This window comes from Scyliorhinus canicula, chromosome 16 (assembly GCF_902713615.1).
Source record: "Scyliorhinus canicula chromosome 16, sScyCan1.1, whole genome shotgun sequence".
NCBI classification, from domain to species: Eukaryota; Metazoa; Chordata; class Chondrichthyes; order Carcharhiniformes; family Scyliorhinidae; genus Scyliorhinus; species Scyliorhinus canicula.
Window position 1 is genome coordinate 2,028,558 of NC_052161.1, and position 26,821 is coordinate 2,055,378.

The 26,821-nt window shown below is 50.9% G+C and overlaps 1 protein-coding gene across 1 annotated transcript; it reads right to left on the minus strand.

Moving 5' to 3' along the window:
• On the minus strand, positions 1 to 26,821 carry LOC119979656 (glutathione S-transferase omega-1-like). Its single transcript, XM_038822184.1, has 6 exons — positions 26,580 to 26,821; positions 24,327 to 24,435; positions 22,781 to 23,003; positions 19,268 to 19,369; positions 14,041 to 14,147; positions 1 to 561 (listed from the first exon to the last, which is right to left on the minus strand). The coding sequence occupies exons 1-6, from the start codon at positions 26,602 to 26,604 to the stop codon at positions 408 to 410; spliced, it is 720 nt and encodes a 239-aa protein (XP_038678112.1). The 5' UTR covers positions 26,605 to 26,821; the 3' UTR covers positions 1 to 407.

A 26,821-nucleotide genomic window follows, 5' to 3' on the forward strand; every position in this document is an offset into this window, starting at 1 on the left:
TTTCTCCTCCTCTCCAGGATTAACCCAAAGTTAAAAGTAAAATACTGCAGGTGCTGGAAATCTAAAATAGAATCAGAAAACAGTGGATAAACTCAACAGCGTCTGTGTGGAGAGAGAGAGAGAGAGAGAGAAAGCTCATGCTTTCATTCCGTATTACCTCTTCAGAAATTACATTTTTCCCTCAGCTTTGTAGAAAGGTCACACAGATTTGAAACTTTAACTCTGTTTCTCTCTGCAGATGCCCCCAAGCCTGTTGAGTTTTCTGGTTTTATTCCAAAGTTAGGTTGAATTAAGGGGCAATTCGATTTGACTGAGCGCTGGGTTGGGTTTATCTCGGAGTCGCGGTGTATTGTGTGGTGTCTGGGGGACAGGTTGTGAACAGACTCTGTTGGCAGGAAGGCCCGGGCTCAGAGCGGGTAGTCACACGCCTCCGGTTTACCCGCAAAGTACAGCTTAGAGAAACCTCGGTAGGTTTCAGTGTCATGGGCTGTTGCCTTGATAGCAGGATCTTGCTGCATGAGATGCATCCACTGCTTGAGTTTTGGGGTTTTTTCCAGGTACCTAGAGACAGGAAGAGAGATTCAGTCAAAACGAGAGGAGGGAATCAGTAACCAGCCTGGGCTCTGACCAGATTCCAGCTCCAGCCCCAACGTACACCAACCCTCCACTGTTCCCAAACCAGGGGCAACGTCTCTGCTCAAAGCACAACTGCCCTGTAACCCAGTCATAGAATATACAACATTCAAACAAGCCATTCGGCCCAACCAGCCCGTGTTGGCCTTTACCCTCCATGTGAGTGAAGAGTTCTGTTCCCATTTCCCTGTTCCTGTACTCCTTTTCCTTCATTTATTCCATCACTGGCTCATTCTGATCTTCAATGTTTACATAGTTTCTGCCATGACCATTAATCCTGGGAGTGAATTCCACAGCCTCACAACTCTCCCTGTGAAAAAACATTCTCTGCCTGATGTCCCAAATCTCTTCCATTTTACCTGATTGCTCACCCGAAATCCATCATTGCAGACCCCACATCCCAGTATCAATAACTGCAGCAAAGACTCAACAGCTTCTATTTCCAGTTTCTATGACACATCCTCGGTATCACACGGAGACACAATCTCGTCAATGAAGTGCTTCTTTCTCCAGCAAACATTTAAAAATTCATTGAAGGTGTGTGGACATCACTGGCTGGGCCATTATTCATCACCCATCGCCCATTATTCATCGCCCATCGCCCATTATTCATCGCCCATTATTCATCGCCCATCGCCCATTATTCATCGCCCATTATTCATCGCCCATCGCCCATTATTCATCGCCTGGTTTAGCTCACAAGGCTAAATCGCTGGCTTATAAAGCAGACCAAGCAGGCCAGCAACACGGTTCGATTCCCGTACCAGCCTCCCCGGACAGGCGCCGGAATGTGGCGACTAGGGGCTTTTCACAGTAACTTCATTGAAGCCTACTCGTGACAATAAGCGATTTTCATTTCATTTCATTTCGTGACAATAAGCGATTTTCATTTTCATTTCATCACCCATCGCCCATTATTCATCGCCCATTATTCATCGCCCATCGCCCATTATTCATCGGCCATTATTCATCGCCCATCGCCCATTATTCATCGCCCATCGCCCATTATTCATCGCCCATTATTCATCACCCATCGCCCATTATTCATCACCCATCGCCCATTATTCATCACCCATCGCCCATTATTCATCGCCCATCGCCCATTATTCATCGCCCATCGCCCATTATTCATCACCCATCACCCATTATTCATCGCCCATCGCCCATTATTCATCGCCCATCGCCCATTATTCATTGCCCATCGCCCATTGAAGGTATGTGGACGTCACTGGCTGGGCCAATATTCATCGCCCATCCCCAACTGCCCATGAGAAGGTGGGGGGGAGCTGCCTTCTTGAACCGCTGCAGCCTGTGATGTGTAGGTACACCCACTGTGCTGTTAGGGAAGGAGTTCCAGGATTTTGACCCAGCGACAGTGAAGGAATCGGTGGTGGAGGGAGTGAATGTTTGTGGATGGAGTGCCAATCAAGCAGGGCTGCTTTGTCCTGGATGATGTTGAGCTCCTTGAGTGTTGTTGGAGCTGCGCTCATCCAGGCAAGTGGAGATTATTCCATTACACTCCTGACTTGTGTCTTATAGATGGTGGACTGGCTTTGGGGAGTCAGGAGGTGAGTTACTCGCTATAGGATTCCTAGCCTTTGACCTGCCCTGGTAGCCACAGTATTAATGTGGCTGGGTCCAGATCAGTTTCTGATCGATGGTAACCCCCAGGATGTTGATAGTGGGGGATTCAGCGATGGTAATGCCACATTCAAGAAGGAAATGGGGAGAGTGCATGGTCAACATCTTCCAATCAAGAAAAAGGATGGGACCAACAAATCCAGTGAACCCTGGATATGGAGGGATATACAGCGTTGGATAAGGAGAAAACCGGAGGCTTATGGCAGATATTGAGCGCTCAAAACAGCAGAGGTCTTAGAGGAGTATAGAATGTGCAAGAGGGAACTTAAAAAGGAAATTAGGAGAGCAAAAAGGGGACATGAAAGGATACTGGCAGGTAAAATAAAGGAAAATCCGAAGTTGTTTTACGAGTACATTAAGGGTAAAAGGATAACTAGGGAAAGAGTAGGGCCCATTCAGGACCACAGTCAGGATCACAGGGTAATGTGTGGAGCCGGAGGATGGAGGTAGGTTTCTAAGTTAATACTTTGTGTCGGTGTTCACTATTGAGAGGGACGGTGTGGGGATAGAAATCAGGGAGAAGGACTGTAATAAAATGAAAGAGATTAACACAGACAGAGAGCAGGTTCTGAGTAGTCTGGCAGGCTTTAAAGTAGATAAATCTCCAGGCCCAGATGAAATGTATCCCAGGCTGCTGAGTGAGGCAAGGGAGGAAATAGCAGGGGCTCTGGCAATGATTTACAATTCCTCTCTGGCCACAGGAGAGGCGCCGGAGGACTGGAGGACAGTCAATGTGGTGCCATTATTCAAGAAGGGAGGAGGGATAAACCAGGAAACTACAGGCCAATCAGTCTAACCTCAGTGGTGGGGAAACTATTGGAGCCAATTCTGAGAGACAGAATTAATCTGCATTTGGAGAGGTAGGGATGAATCAAGAACAGTCATCATGGTTTTGTTAAGGGGAGGTCATGTCTGACCAACTTGATTGAGTTTTACAAAGAGGTGACCAGTTGTGTAGATGAGGGTAATGTATTTGACGTGGTCTACTTGGACTTCAGCAAGGCCTGTAATAAGGCCCCACATGGGAGACTGACAGTGAAGGTCAGAGCCAATGAGATCCAAGGAAATTTGGCAAATTGGATCCAGAATTGGCTGAGTGGCAGGAAGCAGAGGGTGATGGGTGAGGGGTGTGTTTCTGACTGGAAGCCTGTGTCCAGTGGGGTCCCACAGGGATCAGTGTTGGGGTCCCACAGGGATCAGTGTTGGGGTCCCATAGGGATCAGTGTTGGGGTCCCACAGGGATCAGTGTTGGGGTCCCATAGGGATCAGTGTTGGGGACAGGGATCAGTGTTGGGGTCCCGCAGGGATCAGTGTTGGGGACAGGGATCAGTGTTGGGGTCCCGCAGGGATCAGTGTTGGGGTCCCACAGGGATCAGTGTTGGGGTCCCACAGGGATCAGTGTTGGGGTCCCGCAGGGATCAATGTTGGGGTCCCGCAGGGATCAGTGTTGGGGACAGGGATCAGTGTTGGGGTCCCGCAGGGATCAATGTTGGGGTCCCGCAGGGATCCGTGTTGGGGACAGGGATCAGTGTTGGGGACAGGGATCAGTGTTGGGGACCCACAGGGATCAGTGTTGGGGACAGGGATCAGTGTTGGGGTCCCACAGGGATCAGTGTTGGGGCCCTGCAGGGATCAGTGTTGGGGTCCCGCAGGGATCAGTGTTGGGGTCCCGCAGGGATCAGTGTTGGGGTCCCACAGGGATCAGTGTTGGGGTCCCGCAGGGATCAGTGTTGGGGACAGGGATCAGTGTTGGGGTCCCGCAGGGATCAGTGTTGGGGCCCTGCAGGGATCAGTGTTGGGGTCCCGCAGGGATCAGTGTTGGGGTCCCACAGGGATCAGTGTTGGGGTCCCGCAGGGATCAGTGTTGGGGACAGGGATCAGTGTTGGGGTCCCACAGGGATCAGTGTTGGGGACAGGGATCAGTGTTGGGGTCCCACAGGGAACAGTGTTGGGGTCCCGCAGGGATCAGTGTTGGGGTCCCACAGGGATCAGTGTTGGGGACAGGGATCAGTGTTGGGGTCCCGCAGGGATCAGTGTTGGGGACAGGGATCAGTGTTGGGGTCCCGCAGGGATCAGTGTTGGGGTCCCGCAGGGATCAGTGTTGGGGACAGGGATCAGTGTTGGGGTCCCACAGGGATCAGTGTTGGGGTCCCGCAGGGATCAGTGTTGGGGACAGGGATCAGTGTTGGGGTCCCACAGGGATCAGTGTTGGGGACAGGGATCAGTGTTGGGGTCCCGCAGGGATCAGTGTTGGGGTCCCGCAGGGATCAGTGTTGGGGACAGGGATCAGTGTTGGGGTCCCGCAGGGATCAGTGTTGGGGACAGGGATCAGTGTTGGGGTCCCGCAGGGATCAGTGTTGAGGTCCCACAGGGATCAGTGTTGGGGCCCTGCAGGGATCAGTGTTGGGGTCCCGCAGGGATCAGTGTTGGGGTCCCACAGGGATCAGTGTTGGGGTCCCACAGGGATCAGTGTTGGGGACAGGGATCAGTGTTGGGGTCCCACAGGGATCAGTGTTGGGGACAGGGATCAGTGTTGGGGTCCCACAGGGATCAGTGTTGGGGTCCCGCAGGGATCAGTGTTGGGGACAGGGATCAGTGTTGGGGTCCCACAGGGATCAGTGTTGGGGTCCCACAGGGATCAGTGTTGGGGTCCCACAGGGATCAGTGTTGGGAACAGGGATCAGTGTTGGGGTCCCACAGGGATCAGTGTTGGGGTCCCACAGGGATCAGTGTTGGGGTCCCGCAGGGATCAGTGTTGGGGACGGGGATCAGTGTTGGGGTCCCGCAGGGATCAGTGTTGGGGTCCCGCAGTGATCAGTGTTGGGGTCCCACAGGGATCAGTGTTGGGGTCCCACAGGGATCAGTGTTGGGGTCCCACAGGGATCAGTGTTGGGGACAGGGATCAGTGTTGGGGTCCCACAGGGATCAGTGTTGGGGTCCCACAGGGATCAGTGTTGGGGTCCCGCAGGGATCAGTGTTGGGGTCCCGCAGGAATCAGTGTTGGGGACAGGGATCAGTGTTGGGGACAGGGATCAGTGTTGGGGACCCACAGGGATCAGTGTTGGGGACAGGGATCAGTGTTGGCGTCCTGCAGGGATCAGTGTTGAGGTCCCACAGGGATCAGTGTTGGGGCCCTGCAGGGATCAGTGTTGGGGTCCCGCAGGGATCAGTGTTGGGGTCCCACAGGGATCAGTGTTGGGGTTCTGCTGGGATCAGTGTTGGGGTCCCACAGGGATCAGTGTTGGGGTCCCAGAGGGATCAGTGTTGGGGTCCCAAAGGGATCAGTGTTGGGGACAGGGATCAGTGTTGGGGTCCCACAGGGATCAGTGTTGGGGACAGGGATCAGTGTTGGGGTCCCACAGGGATCAGTGTTGGGGTCCCGCAGGGATCAGTGTTGGGGTCCCACAGGGATCAGTGTTGGGGACAGGGATCAGTGTTGGGGTCCCGCAGGGATCAGTGTTGGGGTCCCGCAGGGATCAGTGTTGAGGTCCCACAGGGATCAGTGTTGGGCCCTGCAGGATCAGTGTTGGGTCCCGCAGGGATCAGTGTTGGGGACAGGGATCAGTGTTGGGGTCCCACAGGGATCAGTGTTGGGGTCCCACAGGGATCAGTGTTGGGGACAGGGATCAGTGTTGGGGTCCCACAGGGATCAGTGTTGGGGACAGGGATCAGTGTTGGGGTCCCACAGGGATCAGTGTTGGGGTCCCACAGGGATCAGTGTTGGGGTCCCACAGGGATCAGTGTTGGGGTCCCGCAGGGATCAGTGTTGGGGTCCCACAGGGATCAGTGTTGGGGTCCCACAGGGATCAGTGTTGGGGACGGGGATCAGTGTTGGGGTCCCGCAGGGATCAGTGTTGGGGTCCCGCAGAGATCAGTGTTGGGGTCCCACAGGGATCAGTGTTGGGGTCCCGCAGGGATCAGTGTTGGGGTCCCGCAGAGATCAGTGTTGGGGTCCCACAGGGATCAGTGTTGGGGTCCCACAGGGATCAGTGTTGGGGTCCCACAGGGATCAGTGTTGGGGTCCCACAGGGATCAGTGTTGGGGTCCCGCAGGGATCAGTGTTGGGGTCCCGCAGGGATCAGTGTTGGGGTCACACAGGGATCAGTGTTGGGGACAGGGATCAGTGTTGGGGTCCCACAGGGATCAGTGTTGGGGACAGGGATCAGTGTTGGGGACAGGGATCAGTGTTGGGGTCCCACAGGGATCAGTGTTGGGGTCCCGCAGGGATCAGTGTTGGGGTCCCACAGGGATCAGTGTTGGGGACAGGGATCAGTGTTGGGGTCCGGCAGGGATCAGTGTTGGGGACAGGGATCAGTGTTGGGGTCCCACAGGGATCAGTGTTGGGGTCCCACAGGGATCAGTGTTGGGGCCTTTGCTGTTTGTGGTTTATATAAATGATTCAGACATTAATGTAGGAGGGTTGATCAGTAATTTTGCTGATTATACAAACATTGGTGGGGTGGTAAATAGTGAGGAGGAGAGCCTTAGATTACAGGAGGATATCGACGGGCTGGTCAGATGGGCTGATCAGTGGCAAATGGGATTCAATGTGGATAAGTGTGAGGTTATAGACTTGGGCAGGATAAACAAGGCAAAGGGAATACAGGATAAACGGCAGGACCCTGGGAAGCACCGAGGGTCAGAGAGACCTTGGGGTACATGTACACCAGTCCGTTAAGGTAGCAGAGCAGGTGGGTACAGTGGTTAAGAAGGCAGATGGTAAACTTGCCTTTTTTAGCCGAGGCATAGGGTTTAAGAGCAGGGAGGTTATGTTGGAACTGTGTAAAACGTTGGTTAGGCCACAGCTCGAGTATTGTGTGCAGTTCTGGAATCCACATTATAGGAGGAATGTGATAGCACTGGAAAGGGTGCAGAGGAGATTTACCAGGATGTTGCCTGGGCTGGAGAGTTTTAGTTATGAAGAGAGATTGGATAGACTGGGATTGTTTTCCTTGGAGCAGAGGAGACTGAGGGGGGACATGACTGAGGTGTATAAAATGATGAGGGGCATAGATAGAGTAGGCAGGAAGAAACCTTTCCCCTAGGTGAAGGGATCAATGGCCAGGGGGCATAGATTTACGGTAAGGAGCAGGAGGTTTAGAGGGGATGTGAGGGAAAACCTTTCACCCAGAGGATGGTGGGAGTCTGGAACTCGCTGCTTGAAAGGGTGGTGGAGGCAGAAACCCTCATAACATTGACAAAGTATTTAGATGTGTGCCTGCGATCCCAGGGCAGACACGGCTATGGGCCAAGTGCTGGAAAATGGGATTAGAGTAGCTAGGGGGTTGTTTTTGACCAGCGCAGATGCGATGGACAGAAGGGCCTTTTCTGTGCTGTGTGACTCTATGATTGAATGTCATGCGCCAATTGTTAGATCCTCTCTTGCAGGAGATGGTCATTGCCAGGCCCTCGTATGGTGTGAATGTAACTTGCCACCTGTCAGCCCCGAGCCTGGATATTGTCCAGGTCTTGCTGCATTCGGACACGGACTGCTTCATTATCTGAGGTGTCACGAATGGTGCTGAACATTGTGCAGTCATCCTCATTCATCCCCACTTCTGAAGACAGGACTTTATCTCCACAAGGACTGTGCGGTGGTCACGCCTACCGATACTGTCATGGACAGATCCATCTGCAGCAGGAAGGTTGGTGAGGATGAGTCAAGTGTTTTTTTCCTTCTTGTTGGTTCCCTCACCACCTGCTTCAGACCCAATCTGACAATGATTTACTTTCGGAGCAATGGTGTTACTGAGCCACTCTTGGTGATGGACATTGAAGCCCCCGCCCAGAGTACATTCTGTACGTGTTCACACTAATCAAATACAGGGGGCTTTGCTGAATTGGGCATTGTGTTGATGGTTGATGCAAATGGTGAGACCAGCTGTGGGCAGGAACTGGCCATCTCGGTGACAGTGGTTTCAGAAACTCCAAACCAGACACAACTCCACACACATGGGGCATGATTCCCCCCCCCCCCCCCCACCCCCAGTGTGTACCACGGGGGCGGAGTCAGCCCACCATTGGCTGCTGGCAGGCTCCTCCTTCCAGCCACTGGGATTCCTGTAGTTCACACCCTCTGCTGCTGGGGAACTTGTTGGGGATTGTGTGTGTGTGTGTGTGTGTCTGTGTGTGTGTGTGTGTGTGTGTCTGTATATGTGTGTGTGTGTGTGTGTGTGTGTGGGGGGGGGGGGGCTTGGTCACTGTCGGCAGAATGGGAAAATCCCGCCAGTGAGAATGGCCAGAAAATCGCTCCCATGGTGTCAGCAGAGATCCTCCTCCATCACCAGTACCAGCACAAGGCAGCCTCACGTGTGACACGCGTGACAGACGCATCTCTCCACAATCAGCTTGTTCAGTCAGAACTACGGCAGGAAATCTCATGTGGACCTCCTCAAAGTCTGAGGCTGAATTCCCATCATCCTGACAGAGGGAAGCAGCCAATCAGCTGCAGGAGATTTTAATGGTTCACTCATGTGAACAGTCCCTGGTCATTGGATATTCCTCTTCCCCAGGTCCCTCCATCCAGCTGTCAGAGAAGGTTCGAGTGGAGAGACAGAACTGGGAGCTGGGACTCAGACTCAGGAATGTGAAGTCGAGTCACAGAGTCCTAGATGTTTACAGCATGGAGACAGGCCCTTCGGCCCAGTTTGTCCATGCCGCCCAGTTTCTATCACTAAGCTAGTCCCACTTGCCCGCATTTGGCCCATATCCCTCTATACCCACCCTGCCCATGTAACTGTCTAACTGCTTTTTAAAGGACAAAACCATACCCGCCTCTACCACTGCCTCTGGCAGCTCATTCCAGACACTCACCACCCTCTCTGTGTGAAGCCAATTCCCCTCTGGTTATCTCATCTCTTTTGTATCTCTCCCCTCTCACCTTAAACCTATGCCCTCTAGTTCTAGACTCCTCTGCCTTTGGTAATGCCCCTCATTATTTTGTCGCCCTCGACATGATCACCCTCAGCCTCCTACGCTCCAGGGAAAAAAGTCCCAGCCTATCCGGCCTCTCCTTATAACTCAGACCATCAAGTCCTGGTAGCATCCTCGTAAATCTCTTCTGCACTCTTTCTATTTTAACAATATCCTTCGTACAATAGGGTGACCAGAACTGTACACAGTATTCCAAGTCTGGGTTTACCAATGTCTTGTACAACTTCAGCAAGACGTCCCAACTCCTGTATTCAATATCCTGACCAATAAAAGCCAGCATGCTGAATGCCTTCTTCACCACCCTGTCCACCTGCGACTCTATGAACCTGTATCCCTCGATCTCTTTGTTCTGTATCTCTCCCCAACTCCCGACCATTACTGAGTAGGTCCTGCCCTGATTTGATCGACCAAAATGCATCACCTCACATTTATCCAAATTAAACTCCATCTGCCATTCATCAGCCCACTGGCCCAATTGGTCAAGGTCCTGTTGCAATCTTATATAACCTTCTTCACTATCCACTATGCCGAGTATTCCCTGATGGACTGCTCAAGTGGGCTCTCCACGTCCTGTTACGTATTTTTCTATTCATCTATTGAGCTGCTCGCAGAAAAATACTTTTCACTGTACCTCAGTACACGTGACAATAAACAAATCCAATCTAATCCATTCCTCTGTGATTCAAGCAGCTTTTCAAATAAACAAATAATATTTAAATGGTGAAAGTTACAAGCAATGATGTCACTAAATGTGGGCAGATTGACCGAGATCAGACTCTCTGTGCGGATGAAGCAAAGGAATTTCAGCGGAGTTTGTTACCATTTGAACAGTAATAATGTGGACTCATTGCTCACACTGTTGTAGGTTTGCAGAGTGCTGACCTTATGGCTGTTGCATGATTGTGGACTGAATCTGGAATCGCTGCACTTGGTTCTGTATCTGCCCAGATCTGGGAAATACTGGGAAAGGACTGGGAGATTCCCAGTCTCACTGGAGGCAGTCAGCACAACAGGAATGTCAGCTATGCTTTAATCATTCCTTTCTCAATCTGTAAGGGTAAGGCTTCCTCCTTTCCCCTTCCTGCCGCGAGATTTCCCCCTGCTGTATAAATAGATGACCTCCACCCTTATTCCCCCCCCCTCCCCCCGCCCCCCCCGCCCCTGCCACATCGACACCAAGCACGGGTTAGATACAGAGTAAAGCTCCCTCTACACCAGGGGTGGGCAAACTACGGCCCGCGGGCCGCATGCGGCCCGCCAAAGGTATTTCTGCGGCCCACCAAGTCATTAAAAAAAAAATTGTGTTTTTTTTTTTTTAATTTTTTTTTTAAGGTTAATGGGGGGGGGGGCTGTTGGGTTACTTACTGGTATAGGGTGGATACGTTGACTTGAGTAGGATGATCATTGCTCGGCACAACGTCGAGGGCCGAAGGGCCTGTTCTGTGCTGTACTGTTCTATGTTCTATATGAGGCGCCCAGAATCATAACCGGGTGAAGTAATTATTTTACTTAATATACTATGCGGCCCTTTGTGAATTGTGAATTTCTGAATGTGGCCCTTGCACGGAAAAGTTTGCCCACCCCTGCTCTACACTGTCCCCATCAGACACTCCCAGGACAGGTACAGCACGGGGTTAGGTACAGAGTAAAGCTCCCTCTACACTGTCCCCATCAAACACTCCCTGGACAGGTACAGCACGGGGTTAGATACAGAGTAAAGCTCCCTCTACCCTGTCCCCATCAAACACTCCCAGGACAGGTACAGCATGGGGTTAGATACAGAGCAAAGCTCCCACTACTCTGTCCCCATCAAACACTCCCAGGACAGGTATAGCACGGGGTTAGATACAGAGTAAAGCTCCCTCTACACTGTCCCCATCAAACACTCCCAGGACAGGTACAGCACGGGGTTAGATACAGAGTAAAGCTCCTTCTACACTGTCCCCATCAAACACTCCCAGGACAGGTACAGCACGGGGTTAGATACAGAGTAAAGCTCCCTCTACACTGTCCCCATCAAACACTCCCAGGACAGGTACAGCACGGGGTTAGATACAGAGTAAAGCTCCCTCTACACTGTCCCCATCAAACACTCCCAGGACAGCTACAGCACGGGGTTAGATACAGAGTAAAGCTCCTTCTACACTGTCCCCATCAAACACTCCCAGGACAGGTACAGCACGGGGTTAGATACAGAGTAAAGCTCCCTCTACACTGTCCCCATCAGACACTCCCAGGACAGGGACAGCACGGGGTTAGATACAGAGTAAAGCTCCCTCTACACTGTCCCCATCAAACACTCCCACGACAGGTACAGCACGGGGTTAGATACAGAGTAAAGCTCCCTCTGCACTGTCCCCATCAAACACTCCCAGGACAGGTACAGCACGGGGTTAGATACAGAGTAAAGCACCCTCTACACTGTCCCCATCAAACACTCCCAGGGCAGGTACAGCACGGGGTTAGATACAGAGTAAAGCTCCCTCTACACTGTCCCCATCAAACACTCCCAGGACAGGTACAGCACGGGGTTAGATACAGAGTAAAGCTCCCTCTGCACTGTCCCCATCAAACACTCCCAGGGCAGGTACAGCACGGGGTTAGATACAGAGTAAAGCTCCCTCTGCACTGTCCCTATGGAAACTTGTCCATTATTCCTGTACAAAGAACAGTACAGCAGGAACAGGTCAATCGGCCTCTCAGCCTGCGTTGCCCATGATGCCTGTCTGAACTAAAACCTTCTACACTTCCAGGCTCCGATTCCCTCTATCCCACCCCCACATTCATGTAATCATCAAGATACCTCTTAAATGTTGCTATCTGACTGCTTCCACCACCTCCCCGGGCAGGGCGTTCCATGCACCCACTACCCTCTGTGTAAAAAACCTTGCCTCGCTTTTCTCCTCCAACTTTCCCCCTCGCATCTTAACCCTATGTCCGCTCTCAATTGGCTTTTCCACCCTGGGAAAAAGCATCTGACTATCCACTCTGTCCATGCAAATCATAATCATGTAGACCTCTATCAGGTCGCCCCTCAACCTCCATCATTCCAGTGAGAACAATCCTGGTTTATCCAACCTCTCCTCATAGCTAATGCCCTCCATACCAGGCAACATCCTGGTAAATCTCTTCTGTACCCTCTCTAAAGCCTCCACATCCTTCTGGTAGTGTGGCGACCAGAATTGTGCGCAATATTCCAAATCTGGCCTAACTAAGGTTCCGTACAGCTGCAACATGACATGCCAATTTTTATACTGATGAAGACAAGCATGCCGTATGCCTTGACTGCCCTATCCACCTGCTTTGCCACTTTGTGACCTGTGGACCTGAACACCCAGATTTGATCTATGGACTCTGCCTGTCAATACTCAGAAGGGTTCTACCATTCACTGTATATTCCCTACCTGTATTAGACGTTCCAAAATGCATCACCTAACATTTGTCCGGATTAAACTCCATCTGCCATCTCTCCGCCCAAGTCTCCAAATAATCTAAATCCTGCTGTAACCTCTGACAGTCCTCATCGCTATCCACAATTCCACCAATCTTTGTGATGTCTGTAAACTTACCAATTAGACCGGCTACATTTTCCTCCAAATCATTTATATTTACTACGAACAGCAAAGGTCCCAGCACTGATCCCTGCAGAACACCACTAGTCACAGCCCTCCAATTAGAAACACCCTTCCATTGCTACTCTCTGCCTTCTATGACCTAGCCAGTTCTGGATCCACCTTGCCAGCTCACCCCTGATCCTGTGTGACTTCACCTTCTGTACCAGTCTGCCATGAGGGACCTTGTCAAAGGCCTTACTGAAGTCCATATAGACAACATCCACTGTCCTACCTGCATCAATCATCTTAGTCACTTCCTCAAAAAGCTCGATCAAGTTAGTGAGACACGACCTCCCCTTCACAAAACTACGCTGTCTATGGCTAATAACTCCATTTGTTTCCAATTTTTCATAAACAACTTCCAATTAAGAGGCAATTTAGCATGGCCAATCCACACATCCTGCACATCTTTGGGTTGTGGGGGTGAGACCCACTCAGACATGGGGAGAATGTTCAAACTCCACACGGACAGTGACCCGGGACTGGGATCAAACCCGGTTCCTTGGCGCTGTGAGGCAGCAGTGCTAACCACTGCGCTACCGTGCCACGCCTAATTTGTTTCCAAATGTAAGTAAATCCTGTCCCTAGGAATCCTTTCCAATAATATCCCTATCACTGACACAAGGGTCACTGGCCTATAATTTGCTGAATTATCACTGCTACCCTTCTTAAGCAAAGGAACAGCATTGGCTATTTTCCCGTCCTCTGGGATCTCACCTGTAGCCAATGACTACCCACTGAGCAAGGGGTCAAGTTAGTGTCAAATGTGGGCATCTTTTCTCTTTGGCTCTGAACCCTTTTGGGATTGAGCTGTGATATGAGAAACTGGCTTCGCAAAGGATCCTAACAATGAGCAGCCAGAGGGAGCTTCTCTCCAATCAGTGGGCTTGAAGTTTTGTTTAAAATTTAGAGTACCCAATTCTTTTTTTCCAATTAAGGGGCAATTTAGCATGGCCAATCCACCTAACCTGCACATCTTTGTGGGGTGAGACCCACACAGACACGGGGAGAACGTGCGAACTCCACACGGACAGTGACCCAGAACCGAGATTGAACCTGGGTCCTCAGCGCCATGAGGCAACAGTGCTAACCACTGCGCCACCATGCTGCCCCCACAGTGGGGTTTAATTTGACCCACAATGCAACACTGAAAGACCAGGATGTGTGCCTTGCCCTCACTCACTTGCATGTTAATATTGACTTCCTGCTTCTTACTCACTTGCTGAATGAGAGAGCTTCCATGCGTTCAAACCAAGGCCACAGCAGGTAGTCAATCATCGTCACGGAGTCACCACCCAAGAAACGAGTCTTCATCCTGGCATATTTCTGTAACAAAGCAGCGGTCAGGGTAGAGAAGGTGAGCGTACTACTCCAGAAGTATGCACACATGGGGAAAGCAAATTTGAGATGGGCAGTGAGTTGCTAATTCCATCACTGCTTCCATCTAACCATGTCTAAATGACTAGTGTTCCTCATGGTCGAAAGCTGCAGGACGTGAGTCAGTTACTGTGTCTGCAGAGCACGAGGTGACCATTTCAATTTCCTGTGCTGAGCCGTGGAGACGGAGGGGAGATTTGATAGAAATATCCCAGATTATCACAGGTTTAGATTAGGTAGATGAGGAAAAGCTGTTCCCATTGGCTGATGGTTTAAGGATCAGGGGACACGGATTAAAGTTGTTCGGCAGGAAATGCAGGGGTAAAGACTGAAAACTCACTGCCTACGAGGATCGTGGAAAAGGAGATGATCAATTTCAAAAGGAAATTGGGTGGGTAATTGAGGGGAATAAAGCTGCAGTGATACAGGGATTCAGCAGAGAAGCTGATGGACTTGCTCTACAGAGAGCTGGTAGGGATATGAAAGGCTGAATGGTCTTCTTTTCTACTGTAAGTGACTAAATGTGCGGAATTCTCCCACCTTGAGCCTGAGTTCGCTGGTGTGTGGCTACGCCAGCACCTTCCCCACCGACTAGAACAGCAGGATCCCAGAATCTCCGTTTGGACTCTCATCACAGGCGGGTCCCCTTCTGAGTCAGCTGATTCATTCACCTGTCATCAACTGACGGGTTTGAAAGTCCCTGGCACCATATTTAAATATCACCCACGGGCTGTAATCTGGGCCGCCGGGATGCTGTGTTTTGCCGGCAGCCCGGGGGGGGGGTTTCCCGACGGAGTGGGGCTGCCCCACAATGGGAAACCCCATTGACCGGCTGGTGTAACGGAGAATCCCGCCAGTGGGGTGAAACAGAAATGTGGCGCGGCAGAGAGTCCAGCCCCCTGATCTCTCCCTGCAGCCCATGGTCTTCACCAGACTGTGCAGGATGTCAGCAACCCAGAGGGGAATCCTGTTCCTCGATTCAACCACCTCCCTCCTGAGCTCGTCAACTGTGAGCTGCCCATGTCCCACTTGGCCATCTCCACCATGTCAGGAGTACCTCTCCTTACAGTGAACCATGTGCGGCTGGATTCTCCGTTTTTGGGACTTTGTCCCCACGGCAGGGAATCTGGCATCAAAAGCCGCAGATTCCCAGCCCTGCAGGGGGTTAGAAGGCAGCTGTGGCCGAGCTCACAGCTCCAGCTGCCGATACGGCCCCCCGCATTTACGGTTTAGAGGCCGTGCACGCACACGGTGGCAGCCTCCAGCGACTGCGCCGTGCTCCATGGCAGACTCAGACCGCGGACCTGGACAGCGGAAACCGTGCCCCCCATCGGCCGCTTGCCCAAGCCGGACTGCCCACACAAAATAAAACAGTCCTGAACGAGGCCCCCGCCGATCGGCCCTCCCCCGACTGAGTCCACAGCCGCCACGTGGGTATCACAGGCAGTGGGACCATGAGTGGTCCACGCTGTCAGGAATTCGGCCAGTCGGGGACGGGGAATAACGGGGCGGGACTCAGGCAGTGACCTCTGGTGGTGGATACTCAGCGCAGCGTACTCCCTGAGTACACCACTTTTCGGGGGGGCTGGAGAATCGCGGAACCTGCAGTGGTCCCGATTTCGGCGTCTGGGTGCAGAGAATCCAGGCCCCTGCTGTCTCTTTGACCCCCTTGTTTGTGAACTTTTCGTGCAGCCGTGTCGGGGTCCAGCTGCCCTCCCCCCGGACCCTTGTTGCTGTGGCTGCCTGAGTCCCTCAGCACAGGGGGAAGGAGACCCCACCCCCAGGTGCTGTACTGAACCCAGATGCTGACACAGGAGGGTCCAGGGCTCCAGTTGCACGGTGTTGTCCATGATGACCAGCTGGGTGTGGAGATGGAGACAGGTCTACCCCGGCACTGTGGCAAGCGACGCATCAGGAGCGCCGCAGCTCTGTGGCAGGAAGCTGTTGCACTCACACCAGAACCTGTTGTGAAATGAGGACCGCTTTGTGCAGCCACTCTTTAGCAATCGGGTTTTGATCAACGTAACTTCCTGCTGGCAAAATACGTGATTCTTGGGCCTGACGGAATTCCAGTGGCAACCGCTTTAATCTGCATCCCAGTGAGAAGAGCGACCCACCATTGACCCTCCACTGACCCTGCATTGACCAACCTTTAACCCACCATTGACCCTCCACTGACCCTGCATTGACCAACCTTTAACCCACCATTGACCCTCCACTGACCCTGCATTGACCAACCTTTAACCCACCATTGACCCTCCACTGACCCTGCATTGACCAACCTTTAACCCACCATTGACCCTCCACTGACCCTGCATTGACCAACCTTTAACCCACCATTAACCCGCTTTTGACCCACTGTTGGGAGAATTGTGAAATCATTTTACCAAATAGGCAGATCCTCCACTTTGCCAGGCACTAAACCCACCGTGGGCAGGATCGGAGGATTGCTTACCATGTCTTGATGAAAAGCTGTCAATAAAAACTGACTGTAAAAGTTTCTATAGGTTTGTAAAGAGAAAAAGATTGACAAAAACTAATGTAGACCCCATACAGTCAGAAACGGGGGGATTCATAACAGGGAACAAGGAAATGGCTGAGGTACTAAATTCATACTTTGCTTCTATCTTCACCAAGGAAGACATGAATAATGTTCCGGAAGTTCTGAGAAACACAAGTTTTAGTGAGGAGCTGAAAGAAATTACTATTAGCAAAGAAATGTTTTGGGGGAATTTAATGGGATTGAAGGCGGATAAATCTCCAAGGCCGGGTAATCTCCATCCCAGAGTACTGAAGGAAGTGGCCCGAGAAATAGTGGATCCATTGGTGGTCATTTTCCAAAATTCTTTGGGCTCTGGAATGGTTCGTACAGATTGGAAGTAGTGAATAACACCGCTATTCAAAAAGGGAGGCAGAGAGAAAACAGTGAGCCTAACATCAGTAATAGGGAAGTTGCTGGAGTCAATTATCAAGGATTTCACAGCACAGCATTTGGAAAGCAGGGGTATAATCAGACAAAGTCAACATGGATTTACGAAAGGAAAGTCATGCTTGACAAATCTACTGGAATTCTTTGAAGATGTAATGAGCAGAGTTGACAGGGATAACCGATGGATGTGGTTTATTTAGACTTTCAGAAGATAAGGTCTCACATAGCAGATTAATATGTAAAGTTAAAGTGCATGGGATTACGGGTAGTGTCTTGAGATGGATAGAAAGCTGGTTAGCAGACAGGAAGCAAAAAGTTGAAATAAATGGGTCTCTTTCTGATTGGCAGGCAGTGACTAGTGGGTTACCGCAGGGATCTGTGCTAGGACCCCGACTGTTCACATTATTTATTAATGATTTTGACGAGGGAACTAAATTTATTATTTCCAAATTTGCAGATGATACAAAGTTGGGTGGGAGGGTGAGCTGTGAGGAGGATGTAGAGATGCTTCAGTGGGATTTGGACAGGCTGAGTGAGTGGACACATGCATGGCAGATACAGTATAATGTGGATAAATGTGAGGTTATCTACATCGATAGCAGAAATAGGAAGGCAGATTATTATTTGAATGGGTATAAATTGAGAGAGGCGGATACTCAGCGAGACCTGGGTGTCCTCGTGCGTCAGTCACTGAAAGTAAGCGCGCAGGTACAGCAGGCAGCAAAGAAGGCAAATGGTATGTTGGCTTTCATAGCGAGAGGATTTGCGTATAGGAATAGAGATGTTTTACTGCAATTCTATAGGGCATTGGTGAGGTCACACCTGAAAATAAAACTGAAAAATGAAAATCGCTTATTGTCACGAGTAGGCTTCAATGAAGTTACTGTGAAAAGCCCCTAGTCGCCACATTCCGGCGCCTGTTCGGGGAGGCTGGTACGGGAATTGAACCATGCTGCTGGCCTGCTTGGTCTGCTTTAAAAGCCAGCGATTTAGCTGAGTGAGCTAAACCAGCCCCAACCTGGAGTATTGTGGGCAGTTTTGGTGTCCTTATCTGAGGAAGGATGATCTTGCTATGGAGGGAGGGCAGCGAAGGTTTACCAGGCTGATTCCTGGGATGGTGGGACTGTCATATGAGGAGAGACTGAGTCGGTTAGGATTATATTCATTGGAGTTTAGTGAGAGGGGATCTCATAGAAACTTACAAACTTCTAACAGGATTAGACAGTGTAGATTCAGGATAAATGTTCCCGATGGTGGGGGAGTCCAGAACTGGGGGTCATTGTTTGAGGATAAGGGGTAAACCTGTTAGGACTGAGGTGAGGAGAAATTTCTTCACCCAGAGAGTGGTGAATCTGTGGAATTCACTCCCACAGGAAGTAGATGAGGCCAAAACATTGTGCATCATTATCATAGATTTTCATAGAATTTACAGTGCAGAAGGAGGCCATTCGGCCCATCGAGTCTGCACCGGCTCTTGGAAAGAGCACCCTACCCAAGGTCAACACCTCCACCTTATCCCCATAACCCAGTAACCCCACCCAACAGTAAGGGCAATTTTGGACACTAAGGGCAATTTATCATGGCCAAAAAGGAATTAGATATAGCTCGTGGGGCTAAAGGGATCAAGGGATATGGGGAAGGAAGGCGGGATCAGGGTACTGAACTTGATGATCAGCCATGGTCATAATGAATGGAGCAGCAGGCTCGAAGGGCTGAATGGCCTCCTCCTGCTTCTATTTTCTATGAATTATCGAATTGCTGTCTATGGCATCTTGCTGTGTCCAACTGTTGTGCAACTTAAAAGTGTTTCCTTGTTAGTAAGTCACTTTGAGATGTCCTGACATGAAAGGCTCTATATAAATGCAAGTCTGTTTTGTTATCTATAATTCTATTCTGTACTGCAGCCTATCAGTGGGGAGGTTTGGTTCTGTCTCTGACCTCAACAGTTTGTTAGGACTGCTGTCAAACCAGCTGTTGGTCTGTTCCATGAGGGGAACATTAACAATCCCACAGCAATACTCTGAGATTCAGAGTTTTGTGCTGCATTTCCACACTATCATAATCCGATATCTGCTCAGTTCCTGCTCCCCAGGCCATCAGCCAAACCTCCTTCACCCTGTTTCACCAATTCTCCCTTTACCTGTTCAAAGTTGATGAGCTGAACCTGGAGATTCTCCTCCAGTTTAGACGTATCCATGGATTTTTGCTTATCCATTGAAATCCTGTACATGGAGCCAGTCACCTGGACAGGGAAAGAATGGTAATCAGAAACAGGCAGCGGCTGAAAACTGACCGACTACATCAGGTTACTGAAGATAACTCTGAGCATCATGGATCAGACACTTCGTATGCACTCATTCACCAGCACTGTTCAAACCCAAAATAACAATGAATGTATGGAGCAGGCTGGCTCCCAACCCCGATTTCGTAATCAGCGATCGGGCGGAGAATCCCTGTTTACGATGGAATCAGGGACCGCGCCTGTTTTCGCAAGTTCCGCCCCCTCCAAAACAGCAATGTCCCTGCACGCCATTGGGATGGTCTCAGGACATCATCTAAACGGTCCTCCCCCGATGCTCCTCCCCCGATGCTCCTCCCCCGATGCTCCTCCCCCGATGCTCCGCCCCGATGCTCATCCCCCGATGCTCCGCCCCTGATGCTCCGCCCCCGATGCTCCGCCCCGATGCTCCGCCCCTGATGCTCCGCCCCCGATGCTCCGCCCCCGATGCCCCGCCCCCGATGCTCCGCCCCCGATGCTCCGCCCCTGATGCTCCTCCCCCGATGCTCCGCCCCCGATGGTCCGCCCCGATGCTCCTCCCCCGATGCTCCTCCCCCGATGCTCCGCCCCTGATGCTCCGCCCCGATGCTCCTCCCCCGATGCTCCGCCCCTGATGCTCCGCCCCCGATGCTCCTCCCCCAATGCTCCTCCCCCGATGCTCCGTCCCCGATGCTCATCCCCCGATGCTCCGCCCCCGATGCTCCTCCCCCGATGCTCCTCCCCCGATGCTCCGCCCCCGATGTTCCGCCCCCGATGCTCCGCCCCCGATGCCCCGCCCCCGATGCTCCGCCCCGATGCCCCGCCCCCGATGCTCCGCCCCCGATGCTCCTCCCCCGATGCTCTGCCCCCGATGCTCCGCCCCCGATGGGCCGAGTTCCCTACCGCACGGGGGACATGGGTTAGGGGAACTGGTGGGGGTGGCCAGGGGGTGGCGAGGGAATATCCAGGGGGACACTATCTGGCAGGTCAGGTCCACACACGGCCGGTGCCATGTCGTGCAGTCTAGAGGAATCTGGAATCACAAAATGTCAACATGTAGGTACAGCAAGTAATTAAAAAGGCAAATGGAATCTTGGCCTTTATTGTAAGGGGGTTAAAGTATAACAGTAAGGAATTCTTGCTGTAGCTATACAGAGCAATGGTGGGATTACACCGAGGGAAGAGCTTTCATTGCTTTACTTAAGGAGATAGCTACTTGCATTGGGAGCAATTCAGAGATTTGCTGGTCTGATTCCTGCGATACAGTTGCAAACCCTGTTTGCAATTGTATATGTTGCAATTGTATAGGGTGTTAGTGCGGCCACACCTGGAGTATTGTGTTCAGTTTTGGTCTCCTTACTTGAGAAAGGACGTACTGGCGCTGGAGGGTGTGCAGAGGAGATTCACTAGGTTAATCCCAGAGCTGAAGGGGTTGGATTATGAGGAGAGGTTGAGTAGACTGGGACTGTACTCGTTGGAATTTAGAAGGATGAGGGGGGATCTTATAGAAACATTTAAAATTATGAAGGGAATAGATAGGATAGATGCGGGCAGGTTGTTTCCACTGGCGGGTGACAGCAGAACTAGGGGGCATAGCCTCAAAATAAGGGGAAGTAGATTTAGAACTGAGTTTAGGAGGAACTTCTTCACCCAAAGGGTTGTGAATCTATGGAATTCCTTGGCCAGTGAAGCAGTTGAGGCTCCTTCATTACATGTTTTTAAGGTAAAGATAGATAGTTTTTTGAAGAATAAAGGGATTAAGGGTTATGGTGTTCGGGCCGGAAAGTGGAGCTGAGTCCACAAAAGATCAGCCATGATCTCATTGAATGGTGGAGCAGACTCGAGGGGCCAGGTGGCCTACTCCTGCTCCTAGTTCTTATGTTCTTATGATGAGGCCGGTAAATCGTGTCCATGGTCTCTCATTTCACTTGCAGGCTTGCTATGAAGGAAGGTGTGCTAAAAACCATCACCTGAAACAAAGATTCTTGTTTTCCTTTTGCTTATTATTTTCACCCCTTTCCACCCCTCTGTGTTTGCCTGTCTTGTGTGTTTGTAGCAGGTGGGGGGGGGGAAGTTAAAGTGGGAAGTTAGGAATTAGTATATAGGTAACCAATTGTATTTGCTGCATATTTCATTATAGTTCTTGTTATACTTAAACAGTAGTTGCCCTTCAGAAGGTGGTGGTGAGCTGCCTTCTTGAACCGCTGCAGCCCCTGAGATGTAGGTACACCCACTGTGCTGTTAGGGAGGGAGTTCCAGGATGTTGCCCCAGCGACAGTGAAGGAACGGCGATATATTTCCCAGTCAGGATGGTGAGTGACTTGGAGGGGAACCTCCAGGTGGTGGGGTTCCCAGGTATCTGCTGCTCTTGTCCCTCTAGATGGTCGTGGCTGTGGGTTTGCAAGGTGCTGTCGAAGGTGCTGTGTTCTGATTGGTCTCAAAAAGGAAATTCTGCCGAACATCTTGTCAAGAAACCTGTCTGAGAGAAGGTTCAGAGTCGAGATTTGGACTCCAGCTAACAACGGTTCTCAAATGAGTTTCGAGCAGATTTGAAGATGGGATTAGTTCGAGCAGCGGAAGCCAGAGGAATCATTGGATGCAGAACATCCCAGGTTAATCCAGTTCACTTTCTGCCATCCTCATAAATGGTTGGCATGTTATTAATTTCTTGACTAATCACATTGATCGATCTCTGCGAAGTAGAGAAATGTGCTCAGGAATGTGGGCAGAATATGGAGTGGGGCTAATTGATTAGGTGAAGCTGTTGGCACAAATGGGTTATTTCTGAACTGCATGATTCTATGAGCTGGCTGAAGGCCATTGGCCCCTTTACCCTTCCTCTGATTGGATCATAGAATCTACAGTCTGCACCGGCCCCTGGAAAGAACAGTCTACTTAAGGCCACACCTCCACCCTCTCCCCATAACCCAGGAACCCCACCTAACCTTTTTGGACATTAAGGGCACTTTATCATGGCCAATCCATCTAACCCGCACATCTTTGGACTGTGGGAGGAAACCGGAGCACCCGGAGGAAACCCACGCAGACACGGGGAGAACGTGCAGACTCCACACAGACAGTGACCCAAGCCGGGGATCGAACCTGGGACCCTGGTGCTGTGAAGCCACAAAGCTAACCACTGTGCAATCATGCTGCCCACACAGTGGGCCGCCACACACACTCCAATAAATACGTCAACTCAAAGATAAAAGTAAATTTTGCGGATGCTCGAATCTGAAACAAAAGCCAAAAATACTGGACCATCTGAGCAGGTCTGCCAGCAGCTGTGGAGAGAGAAGGGAGTGAACGTTTCGTGTCTGGATCGGGAGCTCTGTTCTCCCTCCACAGATGTTGTCAGGCTTGCTGATTCCCCCCCCCCCCCCCCCCGCCGTGTACCTGACTGAAATGTTCCAACAGCATCTTCTGCTTGGCCTTTTCATAGGGGTCTGTGGGCAGCAGGCGTTTGGCTGGGTACTTGTCATCCAGAAACTCGCAGGTGATTGGAGAATCATAGACCAGCTCATTCTGACACGTCTCTAAAACTGGAACCAGGCCAAGGGGATTCTTCTCAAAGAACCAGTCAGGCTTGTTCAACAGATTGATATTAATTGTTTCGTACCTTGAAGGGAATAGAGTGGGGTTATAATCCCAGAAACCAGGAATAGCTTGCCAAATTGAAAAGTTAATACATCATACAAACATTCAGGTTAAGCAAGGCCCCTTCAACTGGGAAAACCTCATCATAAACAGCCTGGAGGTGGGATGACGTGGCCAAGTTCACATCCAGGAAGGATCTAAACCTGATTTTCATGAATATGCATGAATTTGAACCCATTCTAATATACTTAGCGTGGTTAATGTGCATCTTCAGCCCTTATTGAATCTTCCCACCAGATGTGAGGCCAGGTCGGTGTGAATTACCGCTGCTTTTTAACAAGGTGCCATGACCTTCGAGAGGATGGAAGGGGATTAGCATCACTGCCTCCGTCTACTGGCAGGGAGTCCGAGGGGACAGAGCCTGCTGGGCAGCTCTGGAGAGGGAGCTGGTGGGAATCAGGGGTGACTGGGGAGGGGGAGGGGCTAGGGAATATCCAAGATGGGTGTCACAGCTGGTGTGGATCATCCTGAAGGCTGGGGGGGGTGGGGGGGGGGGGGGGGTGCTAATCTGAGGCATGGGGGTATGGGGCAGCTGCGGGCAGATGGGGTGAGGCAGTGACCTATGATGAGAGTCAAGGAGGGGGCCTAATGTGCTGGATGGCCAATCCACCTACCCTGCACATAAGAACATAAGAACATAAGAACTAGGAGCAGGAGTCGGCCATCTGGCCCCTCGAGCCTGCTCCGCCATTCAATGAGATCATGGCTGATCTTTTGTGGACTCAGCTCCACTTTCCGGCCCAAACACCATAACCCTTAATCCCTTTATTCTTCAAAAAACTATCTATCTCTATCTTAAAAACATTTAATGAAGGAGCCTCAACTGCTTCACTGGGCAAGGAATTCCATAGATTCACAACCCTTTGGGTGAAGAAGTTCCTCCTAAACTCAGTCTTTGGGGTGTGGGGGTGAAACCCATGGAGACACGGGGAGAAAGTGCACAGACAATGACCTGGGGCAGGGATCAAACCCGGATCCGCGGTGCCGTGAGGCAGCAGTGCTAACCACTGCGCCACTGTGCCTCCCCAGCTCGGTATGTCTCAACTAAACAGTCTGCTGTTCTTGTACCTTTATCATCAAACCACCCAGAAACGGCTTCTCATTTCTCTCGTTTCCTTAACTAGCTGCCCTTTAGATATGGGTTTCCTCCGGGTGCTCCGGTTTCCTCCCACAAGTCCTGAAAGACGTGCTGTTAGGTGAATTGGACATTCTGAATTCTCCCCCCTGTGTACCCGAACAGGTGCCGGAATGTGGCGGACAAAACACTTAGAAAAATGTATCTTACTTGATTCCCTTGGCTTCCAGGACCAGGAGAGTGCGATGAGCAAATGGACAGTATTTCATACTGTACACACGGACCAACCCAGCTGGCACAGGGCCTGGGACAGGACTCCCTGGGAAAGGAGAAAAGAACATCATTCATCACTGAAAAAATGGACAATTGTCAAATTAGCCACTAAACGTCCAGGGTTAGGGAACTGGCAGCGTGCAATTAACCAACACCCCAGTCAATCAACTATCTGGAGAGGTGGAGATTACAGAGCCAGGTACAGACCGATACGAGGAACCACATTCATTAGTAACTGGGGTGTGCTGCGATATTCAATATTTGTTAAGAACAATTGTATTTGGCTAACTTGATTGACTTCTTTGATAATGAGAACAGTTCATAGAAGTGTCATAGAATTTACAGTGCAGAAGGAGGCCATTTGGCCCATCGAGTCTGCACCGGCTCTTGAAAAGAGCACCCTACCCAAGGTCAACACCTCCACCCTATCCCCATAACCCAGTAACCCCACCCAACACTAAGGGCAATTTTGGACACTAAGGGCAATTTATCATGGCCAATCCACCTAACCTGCACATCTTTGGACTGTGGGAGGAAACCGGAGCACCCGGAGGAAACCCACGCAGACACGGGGAGGATGTGCAAACTCTGCACAGACAGTGACCCAAGCCAGAATCGAACCTGGGACCCTGGAGCTGTGAAGCGATTGTGCTATCCACAATGCTACCATGCTGCCCACAAACGTGTATATGGACTTTCAAAAGGGGGTTGATGAAGGACACACCTCACGTGTTGACATAGATGAAGCCTGTGCGATTAAAGAGTCAAAAACAGGGTGGATACACGTTTGGGTAAACGTCAGAATAGACAGTTGTGACAAATGGATGGCAGTTGTGCGGTGTCTGAGAGGCAGGGTCTACATAGATTCAAGAGAAACTTTCAAAAGGAAGTTGGATAAATACTTGAAATGGAAAAATTAGCTGGAGAGGGAGTAGGTGAGACAACTTGATTGCATAGTTCAATCAGAGCTAGTATGGGCACAATAGGCTGAATGGCCTCTACCTATATTCACTGGTTCTCTCAAATATATTAATTGTGAATGAAGATTGCTGGTCACCAGTCAGTGGGCTTAATTTGATCACAGTCCCAGGAAACTGGCTGGGGGGACGAGAGGGCTCATTAAATTGTGGCGGTGGGATTGGGAAGGAAGCCCGGCAACTTCCTGTCACCATGGTCTATTCCTAATCCCGGAAACAGTCAGGAGCCAGGCAACCACCGATTCAATCCTGTGGTCAATTAACAGTCATTTCATTCCCCACTGGCATTTGCTGGCGTTGGGATTCCCGCCATGTGGGAAGACTGCCAGGTGGAGGAGTGGGGGGGGGGGGGATACTTTCCTGGCTGCCCCATGGCCCATGGAGGGACCCCCCCCCCCCCCACTTCCCAGGCAGCCATGTTGCCCCCACAGTTCTGACGCTGCCACTTGAAGGTTCACTTCTCTAATCCCCATGGCTTGTCTGCCTGGCTCTAACTCAGTAAATACAATTCCCACCTGCTCCCCAAAGGCACCTCAACCTGGAGGTTCCCTCAACGTCTCCCTCTCTCACTGGCACAGCCCAGCTTATTGGGCAGGCTGCCATTCTTCACTTTGTGTCAGCGGTATAATGGCCCCAAGTTCCTGCCCTCTGCCTGCGGGGCTCGGGCCCTCTGCTCGGGCCCCACTTCCATTCCCAGCAGCAGAATGTCCAGGATTCATGTCAAAATTCAGATTAATGTCGCAGATATTGGGAGCATGGGAACACACAAACAGAACAATCAAACAGATCGACTGGACAGCGAGATACACATCAGTACAGCAAACAACAAATGAAAAACTCCCACACAGAGACAAACTCACAAGAGAGTTAAACAGTCAAATTGATACTCGGTCATACTCACACACGCACAGTCACACACGCGGTCACACATACACACTCACAGATGCACACTCACACACGCACACTCACACACGCACAGTCACACTTGCACGCTCACACTTGCACACTCACACTTGCACGTTCACACTTGCATACTCACACATGCTCAGGCTCAAACACACACACATACTCACACATGTACAGGCAAACAAACATGCAGAGGACAGGGATTAAAAAGAGAAAGTGAGGCAGAGACAGTGATCACAAACACAAGGTCGTGACCGAGATACAGAGACCGCCAGTCAGAGACTCTCTCAGCTGTTCATTCTATTACCTTTTGCCAGAGATTTTGCAGACATATTTCAGGCTGTGATAAACTCGCACCACTTTTAGGGATGGATGTTGGACAGAAATTAACTGCGACTGAATCACTCAGGAACCAAGGTCTGTAAGCAGTGGAACCAGTCAGCCCAGTACCGCCCCGAAAGTGTCACAGTTAAATGTATTTTCCAGCTGAGTCACTGCATAAATATTGAAACAAAAAATCACTGCAGCGAAGGCCAGAATGAGGAATCG

Bases quoted from the DNA above. Each gene is read 5' to 3' on its own strand.
- LOC119979656 (XM_038822184.1), bottom strand. From the start codon at position 26,604: ATGTCTGCAAAATCTCTGGCAAAAG. The intron at 24,436-26,579 runs GTAATAGAATGA...CTCCTTTCCCAG, and splicing joins TGCAAAATCTCTGGCAAAAG to GGAGTCCTGTCCCAGGCCCT. The intron at 19,370-22,780 runs GTACACGGCGGG...TTCCCTGTCCAG, and splicing joins TGTTGGAACATTTCAGTCAG to GTGACTGGCTCCATGTACAG.